Source organism: Gopherus flavomarginatus, chromosome 9 (genome assembly GCF_025201925.1).
Source record: "Gopherus flavomarginatus isolate rGopFla2 chromosome 9, rGopFla2.mat.asm, whole genome shotgun sequence".
Lineage (NCBI taxonomy): Eukaryota > Metazoa > Chordata > Testudines > Testudinidae > Gopherus > Gopherus flavomarginatus.
In genome coordinates this window covers 349,488-363,267 of record NC_066625.1, presented here as the reverse complement: position 1 = coordinate 363,267, position 13,780 = coordinate 349,488, and the positions used below count along the sequence as shown (strand labels likewise).

General features: G+C 40.9%; 1 protein-coding gene across 7 annotated transcripts in view; it reads left to right on the top strand.

Moving 5' to 3' along the window:
• Positions 1 to 13,780, top strand: part of PDPK1 (3-phosphoinositide dependent protein kinase 1) — a 142,864-nt gene that overhangs the window by 91,058 nt on the left and 38,026 nt on the right. For 4 of the 7 annotated variants that reach the window (XM_050967646.1, XM_050967641.1, XM_050967640.1 and 1 more), the window contains one exon: positions 346 to 1,712. The exons of 1 other annotated variant lie outside the window; for it this stretch is intronic. In XM_050967646.1, coding sequence (XP_050823603.1) covers positions 346 to 453 — 108 coding nt within the window. In that variant the 3' untranslated portion in view covers positions 454 to 1,712. Of the gene's footprint in view, positions 1 to 345; positions 1,713 to 6,773; positions 7,033 to 13,780 lie in introns of those variants that run through there. 2 more of the 7 variants (XM_050967644.1, XM_050967643.1) reach the window with 1 other exon arrangement.

Sequence of the window (13,780 nt, the reverse complement as noted above, 5' to 3'; positions counted from 1 at the left end):
TGTGTATTATAGAAAGAAATGCTTCAAGAGTTTGATTTTCATATTAGTCTCTGAAAAATAGTCAAAGTGCTCTTGCATATTGCAATTGACTAAAATTGTGCCAATGACTTATTGTATCAGTTAATCAGTCTACATATCTTAAATGGAAAAATGTCATTTACCAACTGTACAGTTATCCAGAAATAATGTACATTGCTGTATTACTACAATTGATATGTTCCTGAACAGATTTTTAATCACTTAATTCTGCATTAGTTTTCTTGCTACCAGTAGAATATTTGGGTTTTTTCTGTTTCTTGTTTTATCTGTTTTTGAAATAGTCATTAAACTATTATTTACTTGTAGCCTAACAGGACATATTACCTGATGGACCCAAGTGGGAATGCTCATAAATGGTGCAAAAAGATACATGAAGTTTGGCGGCACAGATACCATCAGAATGCTGCTAAATAGTAAAGCTCATCCAAAATGTCCCAGTCTCCCTACTTGCTGCTAGAACTCCATGTGCAGCCGATCAGAGGAATCTTCCCAACCCATGTATTATCCATCTCAAGGGGAAGCATATATCTGAAATATTTTGTTTTTTTTAAAAACAACAAACACAAATGGAATTCAGGGTCGCTTTGCTTGCTCTTTGTGCTTCTGTTAAGGCTTCCACATGCATATCGTTGAAGTGAGGATCTTGCTTTTGTGCACTTCAGCTCTATTTCTGCTGCAAACTAATGGATAAACTTTGCATTACGAGCTTCATTTAAGATCAGTTAAAACTGATCAACCGCACACAGCCCAGATCATGTACCGGTCCTGCACTTTATGGGGCTGGGATTATTTCTGTGACTTTCAGATTATCATTAAACTGTATTTCATCAGGGAGCTTTTAAATGCCTCTGCTGAGGTGTAACCACCACCTCCACTCTACTTTCTTTCCCCCGCCCCCTTTTCCTTTTCTAACTGGTATCTGGCATTTACAGTCAGGTCAGTTGCACCCTTGCATAACTCCTAATATAGTTCTGGTTGCAGGACTTCCGTGGTACTTATTATAATTATGTGAGTAAATCAGACGTATGTGTCTGGCAGTCAGACGCCGATGATACAAGTTGTAAGAAAGTAAAATGCTGAACATGGCACTGAAATTTCTAAAATTGAAATTTTGGCTTTTGAAGTTCATAAAATTTTAAACATGGAATTTTAATTTGAGGCATTTACAAGTTTAATCAAGGGACAATAAAGTTACCAGCATGCTTTTAATTAATACTAACTAAATTAAATTAACCAGTTAGTATAAAATGTTACTATTGAGGTAGTAATTAGACTCTTCAGCTTTTCAGAAGATGAGGGCAAGTAGCTTTCTTTCCAGGGTATGCATGTATTGTGCATTTTAGTGGGGCCAACCTATTTACTTGGGTAGAGAAGGAAGAGTGAAAACTTTGATGTACAATTGATGACTTGATTTCTCTCTTTGTATAATGAGATGTACAAATATTCTTGTCCTGGTCATTGGCCAAACAACTTGCAGACCTTTTAGCAATTCTGAAAATATTTTAAACGATTTAAATACAATAAGCTTATACACTAATCTGAATAGTTGGAAGTTCAAATGAAAATGTTGACTCAAAGGAGAAAATGTATGGTACTTTAGTCATATCTATAAATGTTTGTTTCATATCGGTCTGCTTCATCCTTTTCAGATTAAATTGTTGTGGTCAAACATTTCCTGTGACACAGCAAAGACTTTGCTTTGTACATGTTAAAAGTAACTTCTCTAATAGTGTTTTCCATATACCTGTGCTTCTGGGTAACCAGATCCCCTGGAAAGACCATGCCCATGCCTGGACAAAGACATTCCTCCCTCATGTCTAAAGCAGTATAAATACCACATCTATTCACTCATCCATTTTTCAGAAATGTGTCTCATTTTTGCTTCTTTGCCACTTGAATTGTTTTTGTACAAAGTACTTCTCTTCCCCCACCCTCAGTCCCCCTCAAAGGAAGATCACCCTGCTGTTGTGTCAAGCCCATTGGTGGATTCCATTTTTGTGGTTAGTCTGAATATCCTGGAAGTAACCAAGCAATGCTAGATTTCCCATATGCACCTAAAAAGGCCTGTTGTGTAACAGTTCAATACGTCAGTATTTTCAGATCCTTAAAGGAGAGTCTGCGTAAGTTGCTACTTTCCTCCTAATTCTTCTTGAAGAAGTACCAGTGTGCAGTTAGATCCTGTAGTAAAGAATCCACACCAATACTCTGCAACAAATTCACTAACATGCATGGTCATATTTTTGGGGGGAGGATGAGGGGGTGCAGTGCCTCACAGGCTCCTAGCATAAAGAGAAAAGTAGAGGATATTCCTCCTGTTAAAATCAGATGCTAGTCTGAAAGTGACTTCACCCCTACTCCAAAGGCAAACCATTGGCCACTAAGTTCTTGGAGTAACACAGGACTTCTACAACTATATTAACTCCATAGCCAACATCACAGCCAAGATAATATGGGATTGCTTTTTTTGAGTTTGTGGCAATGGATACCTGTTAGTACCAAAGCTATCCACGTCACCTGTATGTCAATTCTATCTGAAGCAGTGCAGCAGGTTCTGGATTACAAGTCTGTAGCACTATGCTATAGGCAGGTACTATTCTTGCCTTTTGTAGAAGAGCTTGGTCATGGTGAAGCTGTACAGCAGCTCAAACATATTACTGCTGTTACTTTGCTTGCATCTCCAAGCAATACACAGCTTTGCAAAGTGGTGGCTTGTTAAGGAGTCTAGCAATGACTCTACTGATTTGAACAGAGGCTAGAGTAGCATCCATAAACCTGTTTATTTCAGCTGATTACATGATCCTATTCTTTCTCTAAACACATTTTCTGTAACAAATAGTTTAGCAACCCCTCTCTTGTCATTCAGAAATATCTTCTCTTTCGGCCCGCTGCATTTTTAAAAACTGTCTCTATAACATCTGATCCTGGACACACACTTTCACGCAAAGAAGGTCTCTTGAGAAAGAAAGCAAGAATGATTGCAGTCATTGCTGTGTATATAGTAAATGTGAGAGCCTGCAAAGTTGGGCGTTTGCATTGTGGGGTACTTTGCTCTTTTAAAAATGACAATATTGCAGTTAGAACCTTCTCCAGGTGGACTCCTGCATTAAGCTCCGTCTCCTCTGCATATTCATGTTCCTCGTTATTAAGCCATGCTCAGCAGGTAGGGTTATGGCCCATGAAAAAAGTTGAGTAGTTTTAGCTATTATTCTCGATCTAGAACAAGTTACTATATTTAGCACTACCTTCTGTAGTAGGTGAAACCTCACAAATAACAAAATCAGCTTCCAAAAAATATTTTTTTCATTCTACTTCTCAGTTTATTTGGACGCAATCCAAAATGTAATTCACAAACCTTCACTGAGGAATGGACTCCTTTTGCAGTGGAAGGAGGCAAAAGCTGAGTCAAAGGCTTGCTGTCCTTAATCTCTGCTTTATTGGAGGAGAGCAAGTCAAGTGAAACTACTTCATCTCCATGTTTCCCCTCCAGTGAAGAGAATAGGCTAGAAAAGGCTGCTCCTTGCTGTTGCACTTGGAGGAGGGAACCAAAACTATTCTGGGAGAGGCTTCCCTCAGTCCCTTTCCTGTGGATAGGGGTATGGTAGTGGAAGATTCAGACTATGGGATAAGGCAAAAGCTCTCATGTGGAATGGGTAAAGTCCACATGTTTGCAGCCTGCTTACAGACATATCAGGAAGTGCTATGTACTATAAGTTCATAGCATTTCCTGATATGTCTGTAGAGTGGTGGAGTGGTTCCTGCATTGTATAGGTATATCTCAGTGTAGGGATGTCCTCATGGATAAAGCAGTTGAATGCCTTGTGCAGGAGCACCCTCAGCGGTTCATTAAAATGCATGGAGAAGAGTGCATAGAGAAGTGCTAAATGGCCTGCTCTAGGGCTGAGAGCAGGCCATTTAGAAGTCTAATTACTGTAATCGTATGATCTCCAGAGGGGACAGAGTAGCTGGCCATTAACAGCCTCATTGTTCTTGAAGATATTTGGGGCAAGGAGTGTAGAGTCTACTGATTCATTCACTCTCCTTTCCCAGCTACAATTACCAAGATTTCCAGAAAGATTGTGAATCTGGGTGGCTGAGATTCAGATTAGGAGACATTTAGTTTGAGATCAGACTCCCAGAAGGGTACTCAACTCTAGTGGTGGGCCTGCTTTCCATTGAATGGAATCTTGTTGAAGAAAAGGCAGTGGGTTTGGTGCTAGAAAGGATACTTAACCCACCTTTTTCTTGCCTTGGGACATTGACCCAGCCCAGTCTGCTGTACAGCTTTGAAAGTATCAGGGCATGTTCATGATTCCTTGGCTAGGCTGAGAGTTTGAGGCAACTAGTGATAAAGCAATGTCCTAAGCCCTCTTCTGAGCAGGGTTTATTTTAAGGACAGTTAAGTTATAGCTCACATAAGCATTGTTTTTCTGCTTTAGAGGATCTTTTGTAGCTATCATGAGCAGTGTACCACAACAGTTTTAAGAGGTGCTGTACTAACAAAGTTGGAGTCTTTAAGGCATCTTGAGAACTATGCAGCATTGCTATTGTCCCATAATGCTATTGAACTGTGTAGCAGTTCTGCTAGATACAGTTCCAGTAAAATTCCTCGGGGGTGAGTAAAAGTATTATATACATGCTTCAGCTTTTGTGATGTGATATATGAAGGATGGTATGTTGGATACTGACACCTTCCATATTGAGCACTTTCAAAAGATCCTGTGGACTTAGCCCTCACAGACTGAAGAGAAATAATTTCTCCTATTCATTTTTGTTGACTTTGGAAATCCAAGTTTAATTATCAGTGATAAAAATCCCCAATTTTAAAATATAGACAATAGATGTATGTATGTCTCCTGCAATCTAGAAGACAAACACTGAAAGTGTGTATGCGGCTGTGTTTGTATGGGTGAAGTGGGGGGATATTAAATGACGCAAATGCTATGAAGAACTCTGGCTGGATGAGCAATATAATACTCAGCACTTCCAAATTTTTACTATTCATGCTGGACCAAGGAGTCTTTTTGTGAAGGGCCATATAGATATTTTGGAAACATAGGTCCTATGGGCTCAAAAACATTTGTGTCCATAAAGAAGGCAGTAGCTTAAATAATGAAGTTCTTTCACCCCAAATCCTGACTGGAAGCTTGAGTATTCCAGCTGGACCACATAGCTATAATTGTTTACATCTATGATGAGATTTTCTGTTATTTCCACAGGAAACTACTCAGACTAAGACATTCATTATTGTTTTAGCTGGGGAAAGGATGTACATGATTTGCTAAAGCTGGGCTTTGGGGATGCTACACACAACTCTCTTCCTCGGGCTGGTATTTTTAAAAAGAACTGATGTGTTCACATGGGTGTGGTATTTATACTACTTGAAGCATTTGGTGAATACTTCAACCATTTTGTCTTTAGGCCAATATTTTACTAATTTAAACTATGAATCACATCTGCACTGCCTTATGGCCCAGAAAATGTCTGTTTATAGATACTTCCTTCAGTCAGCTTGCAGGTGAGTATTTCTCTTTGACCCAGAGCAGTGTATTTTCAGCTAAAATGGGAAATTTATAATCAAACTGGTAAACTGCATTTCCATATAAACTGTTTGCACTGTCTTGGAAGAAACACAGCTATAAACAGTGAACAATTTAGAAATGGAAAACCATTTCTTAAACGGTCTGAAGCATGCACGTCTAGTCTGTCTGAGTGACAGTGAATGGGGATAGTTGCTGTTTGAAAAGCTTATGTACTGAGTTTGATTGGATATGGTAGTCTCCTAAATTGCGGCAGAACTCTCAACTGCTGTATCTGTCTAACAAAAAAACCAAACAAACTAGGAACTATAATCAATTTTGATAGATGTTAGCTGTCTTTCAGATTGGTGGCAGTCAGTTATAACGTGTGTAATATTCTCTACCTGGTTTGTAGCTGTAACTGTGATGTACAGAAAAAGCAAAAACTAAGAAGCAAACAAAAACAGAAGCAAATAATGCAGTGCTATTAGGATAAACATTTTTGTATTTTTATTCTTATAAAGTTATTTGCTGGCTCGCATTGGCCTCTAGTTCAGTCTGTGTTTATTTAAATTCTAATATATGAATTATTTGGATTGAATTCATGTTCGGGGCCATGGTGTTGTATGTATTGATGTACAGCCTTGAATGTGAATAATTATTGTAAACTATTTTACACCTTTCTCTGGCTTTATTATAAATTTTCTATTGGTCGATGATTTAATCATATCTCATAATTTAATGAATGTTTGTTCTCCGCCCGACAGCTCTCTGTGCTGTAGATGTAGCTAGTGACTGGATGATGATTTTTCATTTATGCTCGACAGTCTTTTAATAAAAGCATGTACGGTCCTAGGCCGTAGGCTCCCGCCTCTTTTTCTGCGCCGCGCGCCTGTCCGTGAGCCGCTAGAAACGGGGGGTAGGTGCAGCCTCCGGCCCCTGCGAAGGACAAGCGCTGTCTACGCGTACTTCCTCGGATGTCACGTTAGTGTGAGGGAGGGGTGAACTCCGAGCGGACACTTCCTGGCGTGGGAGCGGTGAGTCTCCAGGACGTGCCTTTCCAGCTACCCCATTATGGACTGGGAACTACCGGGCAGGGGCAGGGGCAGCAGGACTGCTATCTGTCTGCCCACTTCCGGGGGAAGGGAGTGGGGAATACTTCCGGTAGGAGTGTGCGCGCGGGAGGGGCAGGGGACCGTTATCCGGGTTGGACCCTTCCGGCGCTGTAGCGAGGATGGCGGCGGAGAATCACTGCGAGTTCCCGGTTCCCTCCATGGGCGTCCTCGGCCTAGCGGGGACAGGCGGGCCCTGCCGCCGCTGTAGCTCTGGGCCCTCCCCTAGTGGGGTCCCAGGTAAATGGGTCCGGCTGAACGTGGGGGGCACCTGCTTCCTCACCACCCGGCAGACGCTCTGCAGGGACCCCAAGTCCTTCCTCTTCCGCCTCTGCCAAGCCGACCCCGACCTGGACTCGGACAAGGTGAGACCAACAGAGGGACCCCCGTGATCTGGCCCAACCCGCGCGGGCCGTGGGGGTCCCTGTCTTCTCGCCACATCGGCTCTGCTTCCAGCCGCGGTCGGGTAGGGCTAGGCCGGGCCCCTCCCTAGACTAGCCAAGGGGGATTGTGGGGTTGGGACCTGCTTGTTCTGGGGGGAACCCGGCCCACCCTGTGATGGCTTGGCAAGAGTGAGGTTTCTTCTTTTTACCACTACCACCTCATCCAGGGTCCAGGGCGAGAGAGTCACCTAAGGTCCAGTCAGGTGAGCGAATGGTTCTGTATGCCCCCTTTTTCTCCTAAGACAGCCACACGCTTCCCTGTTCTAGCACTCTGAACCCTCTCTGTTCTCTCTATATCGCTACCCCAATTAAAATCCTATCAGGAAACACAAAGTTTGAACGGGAAATCTGGGGTAAAGGTGTCTAGAGTATGTGGGCTGGAAGGGGTAGGCAGGGCTGGGGATAACCCTGGCAATCTATCGGTGCTGTCTTATAGGGCTACGCTTTGAGAAACATGCCAGGCTTTTTTAGTGGTATGTACTAGTTATATTTAGAGAAGCTCTGTTTTAATTTTGCTTTGCAATTTACCAATCGAACCTTTAGTATCATAAGAGTAAATTAACTGTGTAATACTTTAGGTTGAAGAGAATCCCATATAGTTTAGCAGGAAGTATGAGGTTTCATTTCTTGGGAACAGATATGCATTTATTTTCTTTTTCTTTGGTAGTCTTATTTATGCTAACAGAACATTCAGGGGTGTTTGCAGTACCATAATCAGAGAAATCCTTTCAGATTATGTAATATGAATATATGTGTTGGAACAGGCCAATTCCTACAGACTATCCATATAGTTAATTTGTTTAGGTTCTTATACCACACCCATGACCATTTCTGTTGACATGCTCTGCAAATCTCTTAAAAGGAGCACGAGATCTGTATCTATGGGAATTTCTGGGTCACTTTTATTTATTGATTAAGCTTTTATTTGTCAGGTGCATAGATGTTTTATTTAAATCCTGTCATGTTAATTTTGCATTGTCTTGATTCCATAGTTTACAATTTGTGAATTCTGAAACTGAGCTATGCCATTGCTGTACAAAAGAATACACTGAATACAAAAGAAAAGAAAAGCGTATTAGAAACAAAATCCAAAAGGCTAAAGCACTGAATGAGTAAGGGGGGGGGGGGAAATGGCAATAAAAAAAGGTTCTATCAATATATTAGAAAAAGGAAAGCATAGATCCATTTACTTAATAGTGAAGGTTGTTTTGTTTTGTTGTTTTTTTATGAGGCTTCAGTATTCATAGAAAAAGTTGATTGTGGCCAGATGCTTAACACAGTTAATATTCACAATGTGGAAAGTATCTCAGATCGAAATAGGGAAAGAACAAGTTTAAAGAATATTTAGATAAGTTAAATGTATGTAAATCGACAGAGCCAGATGCAGTGCACCTTAAAGTATTTAAGAAACTAGCCAACGCAATCTCTGAACTTTTAGCAGTTTGTCTTTGGGAGCTAATGGAGGAAGGTTGAGGTACCAGAGAGCTGGAGAAGGGCAAACGTAGGAGCTATAAAAATGAAAGCTGGGTGATTATAGACACGTTAGCTTAACTTTGATACCCATAAAGATACTGGAACAATTTATTAAACAATCAGTTTATTCTAACCTAAAGGATAATAAGGAGATGACTCTAGTAGCCAACATGGATTTATCGAGAACAAATCCTGTCAAACCAAACTTATTTTCTTCTTTGATAAGTTAACTGACCTAGTGGATAGGGAGGAAGCAGTAAGTAGAATATATACAGTCTTTAGTAAGTATTTGACCCTGTCGCATATGACAGTTTCATAAACAAACTAGGGAAATGAAATTTAGATGGAAATATTATAAGATAACCTTTGAACCAGTTATGTGCCTGTTTTCATAGAGTAGATATCAATGGCTTGCTGACAAACTGGAGGATATATGTCTCTCTTGGGTCCACACTGTTCACTATTTTCATTAAAGACTTTGATAGAGTGGAAAGTATGCTTATGAATCAGTTATTGTGATGTTTAAACCATTTCTTTGCCTGAAATGTTGCAAATTAGTAATTGGTGTGTAGTTCATGACAAGATGATAGGGTGCTGCTAATCAAACTTTTATGTAAGAGCACAGGCTATCAGATCTCAGTGTGTAAATCACTAATAACACACATGTGTAATCTCATTGCTGTGTACTTTGGTTCTAGTCGCCACTCCTGAGGGAGTTCTGCACCACTGTGTGCATGCATAATTAATGAGCTGTGCATATTTTAAATTTTTCGTGTAGAAAAACTTCTGCCAGAAAGTTGCTTCAGTTCTGCCTTTTGCCCACCAGAGGGCGCTATGTGACTAGAACAGAGCAGCAGCGGCTCCTGGCCAGCTAGGGAAGAGAAAGAGCCTGCCTTCTTCACAGCGACTGTTAAACCAGGTCGTGAGACAGACAGACCGTGGTGCTGCTGGGGGCTCAGATGGGGGTTCATAATGTCTAGTGAGAGAAGACCGACTGGGACAGGGGCTGAATGGGAGTGGAGGCGCAGAGCTATGGAGGGAGGGAGGCACAGGTCCACATGGGGATGGTAGAAGGGGTGTTTGACTGAATGGGAAAGGCTAGGGGTCAGCCAGGGTCTGCATGGCGGAAGCTCCCTAACAATTCCCCCCCCCCACACACACACACACACACCTTTACTCCCCCCCCAAAAAAAACCTGTTCCACACTTTCCGATCCATACCAACACTCTCCAAGCTCACACCCAGGCTCCTTCCCAGCAATTACTTCCCTCTCCCTCAGCTCCTCCATTATCCCTGTTTCTCCCAAGCCTTTGCATTACTTCAGAGGGGTGTGGGAAATACACTTCTGTATTTTACTTTAAATGAGTGATTACTTAGAATTCTTTATTAATATGCCTAGTAAGGAATCTGTTTGTCAAAAAACATATCCTGAGTCTTTTTTCTTGTCTGTATTGTTACAGACATGCTTATTGACAGGTATTTTGAAATAAATGACCAAAAATAATTGAAACTAGTGTGATTATATTGTGTTGTTTTGACACACAAAATAAGCAGAATTTTGCAGAATTTGAAAATATTGTGCACAGATTTTTTTTTGTTGCAGAATTTTTAATTTTTTGGCACAGAATTCTCCCAGGAGTAACTCACTAGTTAAAGAAGGTTGAAGTCAGGCTGAAATTGAAGATGAGAATGTAGGTCTGAGAGGCCTTTAGCAATTTGACAATAACGGGGCAGTTTGTAAAATGGATGTAAAATAGATAACTAGTTGTTTTGTACTTAGCATTACATTGTACATTCAAATATGACATTTATTTCTAAAGATCAGAAAGATTTTGAATATTTTGTACATATATAAGGGATGAACATTTTTAGTAAAGGACAGGAAATGTGAGCGAAATTACAGTAGTTGTGAAAATCCAGCTTTGAGAAGATTCTGCTCTTTGGATATGCTTGTAGATAGCACTACAGCCCAGAAATCTGTGGAAAATGACTAGAAGTCTCTACAAATCTGTAAGGATTTACATGGGGAACAAATATTTGATAATGTGCTTTTCAATCTAGCAGACAAAGATATAGAATAATCCAGTAGCTGGAACTTGAATCTAGACAAATTCAGACGGGAAATAAGGTGTAAATTTTTAATGATGAGAGTAATTACTGAAACAGTTTACTAAGAGTCACAGTGGATTCTCCATCATTGGCAATTTTTAAATAAAGATTGGATATTTTTGTATAAGATCTACTCTAGGAATTATGTTGGGGAAATTCTATGGCTTGCGTCATATAGGAGGTCAGACTAGATGATCACAGTGATCCCTTCTTACCTTGGAATCTGTGATTGTGTGGGTGAGAGTGGATTTCATCTTACTTTGGAACAGTTTATGAGTGTGTCAGGAGGATGGGTCCATGTACCTTCGCAACAGTGAGGCGGCACATCTTCTGATTTATCTGCTTCTAAGTGGTCAGAAATTTCTTTTCTGTACTAGCAATGGAGTGATTTTAAGAGCAAATAGTTTTTTATACAGTGATAATTAAAGTTAGTATTTTACATCAATACATTTTTATGCAGTGAAGAGTTGGTTACATGGGCTGATATTTAACCAACTGATATGCAAGTAGTTAAAGACCACCATTATTACCACTTTATTAAACTTAGTTGTGTTTTTGGTCTCCCGCTGCATAACAGTCCATATCCTTTCCTGACAAGAAGCACTTTGCAACTGGAGGACTGTATTTTGCTCTCTCCATGTCCAGATCCATCTCCTGGTCAGCCAAACCCAAGACCAATATGATCCCTCTCCCCCCCCACCCCCGCCCCATTCTGAGGATGCCTTTGGAGCAAAGAATTCCCATCTAAATGCTACAGAGTTTTAGGCTCAGGAGGGCCCTCAGTTCACTACTCCTAAAACTATGCCTCCCTTTGTTCCCCTTCAACATAGATTACTTTGGTATAACCCTTTTTGTCAGGGTTTAAAGCTCCACCTTCTTTGCATTCTTAATGGGACCCACTGATTTCCACGTTGTCTTTTCAGCACCTGTCCTCTCTAGCTAGCTAACCTTCCTGGGCAACACAGCCCTGGGGTCTAAAATATAAGAGGCAAGTTCTTAGTCTTTCCCCACCATATTGTGCTAACCCAAGTAAGATCAGCTTCTAAGCCTACCAAAGCATATCTGCCCCTTAAAAGATTATTCCAAATTCTCAGATAATTAAGAGCATGTTCCTGTGAAGAGGCTATGGGCTACAATCCAAACAACTCTTCTTCCCCAGAGGGTGTGGTAACACACATCGTTGGTGTCACCCTGGAAAGGCTAAATCCTTCCCAGACTTGCTCACCAGAGTTGTGAATGCACTTGGTTTGATGCTTCCAGATGTCAAGAAACGACTTGTAAGTTAGTTGGCATCTTGGAACTGAACTTACTAGTCAGATTGGCTACAGTCATCAATGAAGGCTTTGTGGACATTGGACAAGGATTTACAAGTAGCACTAGTCTCCATCGTGACAGCTTGCTGGAAGGCAGATTGATTACACTAGGTCTCTCCTGGAGGGCTTGCTTTTCTTTTCTGAAACAAATGAAAAGTCGGAGGTTGGAAAATTGCATAAAATGACCCCAAGTAATAGATGGATCAGAGTGAAAAACCACCCTGGAAAGATGGATCTTCTGCACCAGATGTCAGATTCCTCTCTCACCTCTGCTGGCTCTGTATGAACTAGTGAATCTCTATTTTACTAACCAGTTGGAGACAGATGAGTTCATAAAATAAAAAGTTCATGAAATTGAACTTTTCAAAATTACAAGAGGTTGAATGCATAAGTTGCAGTATGGTGCCGTGCATCACTTTATTCTTTTTCAGACTACTGCAAATTTATTTCCAGTGCATTAAAGATACTAGATGAGAAATAAAAGTCAATTTCTTCTTCTTCTTCTTCTTCTTCTTCTTCTTCACTTTTGTTATGTGATTTTCCCCAACCCTTGATGGAGAAAATCTGTATAACTGGTTGTAAGACTGCTGTCCGTCATATCAAGGTTGTACTGTAATATTCTGACGATCTCGTTTTATTGAACCATCTTCCTGAGGAGCTTAAGGAATTTCATGGAAGACTTGATGCCTGATTTATAAGACGCAGAGGCATTCATTAAAATCTGCTTGTGATGCCTCAGGCACACAGCCACTTGGGAACAGTAGTGACTACAGACCAACAGATGAGCTGGCTGTCTAAAGTGTTCTGGTTTGTCCATAAAAGGTGCAAGATAACCCATTTGAAGTGGCCTAGATTTCTTTGGTGTCTGCACAGATGAGACACAGGAGAAATTAGAGAATTCCAAGTTAATATTGAAATCCCAGGCCCTTTATTGACAGCCCTTCAAAAGAAAAGCACCATTCAAATTCCAGAAGTTGTCTCAGCCTTCTTATTTCGGTGGGCAGACATCCAGATCCTGTAGGCAGAAGCACAGATCATCATCTATGACCTCATGGCCCTCTTCCTTTTGCAAACAATGTTTAAAGGTGCACTTGATCCCTGAACCAATTATTGTGGCTGTTTTTCTCAACTCCCACTTCCGATTTGGAGACTACTGTTTGTCTTTGAGGTGACGTGGAGTTGATAATTCCTCCAGTACGGTACCACTCCATGCCACCAAACCATCAACTTCCCTGTCCATCTCACAGGAACAGCAAAAGGATGAAAACACCTTTTACATTTTGGCTCAATAGAATAGAGGTCTCAGTATATTGGGATTCAGTTCCCATTTATTTTTTATCCCAGAGATGACAAGGGTTTTTACCCCCTTCCCTGACTTGAGAGCACTCAGCATATTTATCCATGAGTTTATGTTCAGCTTGAGGACCTTAGCCCCAGTAACTTCATTTTTAAAGCAATGGGGTTGGTTTGTATCTCTGAACTTCAGTTTTTACTCTCATATATCCATCAGGCCAGCCTTCAGGAAGAATCTTTGCTTCTCTATCAGAGGATCAGCAGCAACACAAAGTTCTAATAATTGGCTTTTCTACCACATGCTGTGCCCAGGGCATTTATCAGGTGCAGCTCACCACAGAACAGGGAAATGCAAATGTTGTCAGGGTGCAGACCTCTCCCTAATCCAGTCCTTAGGTCTAAGGATAAACCAAGATCCACTTTCACTCCATTTGCTGTTTGGGGGAGTGGCTCTTCGTAATGTGGGGCACCAAATGTGCTAG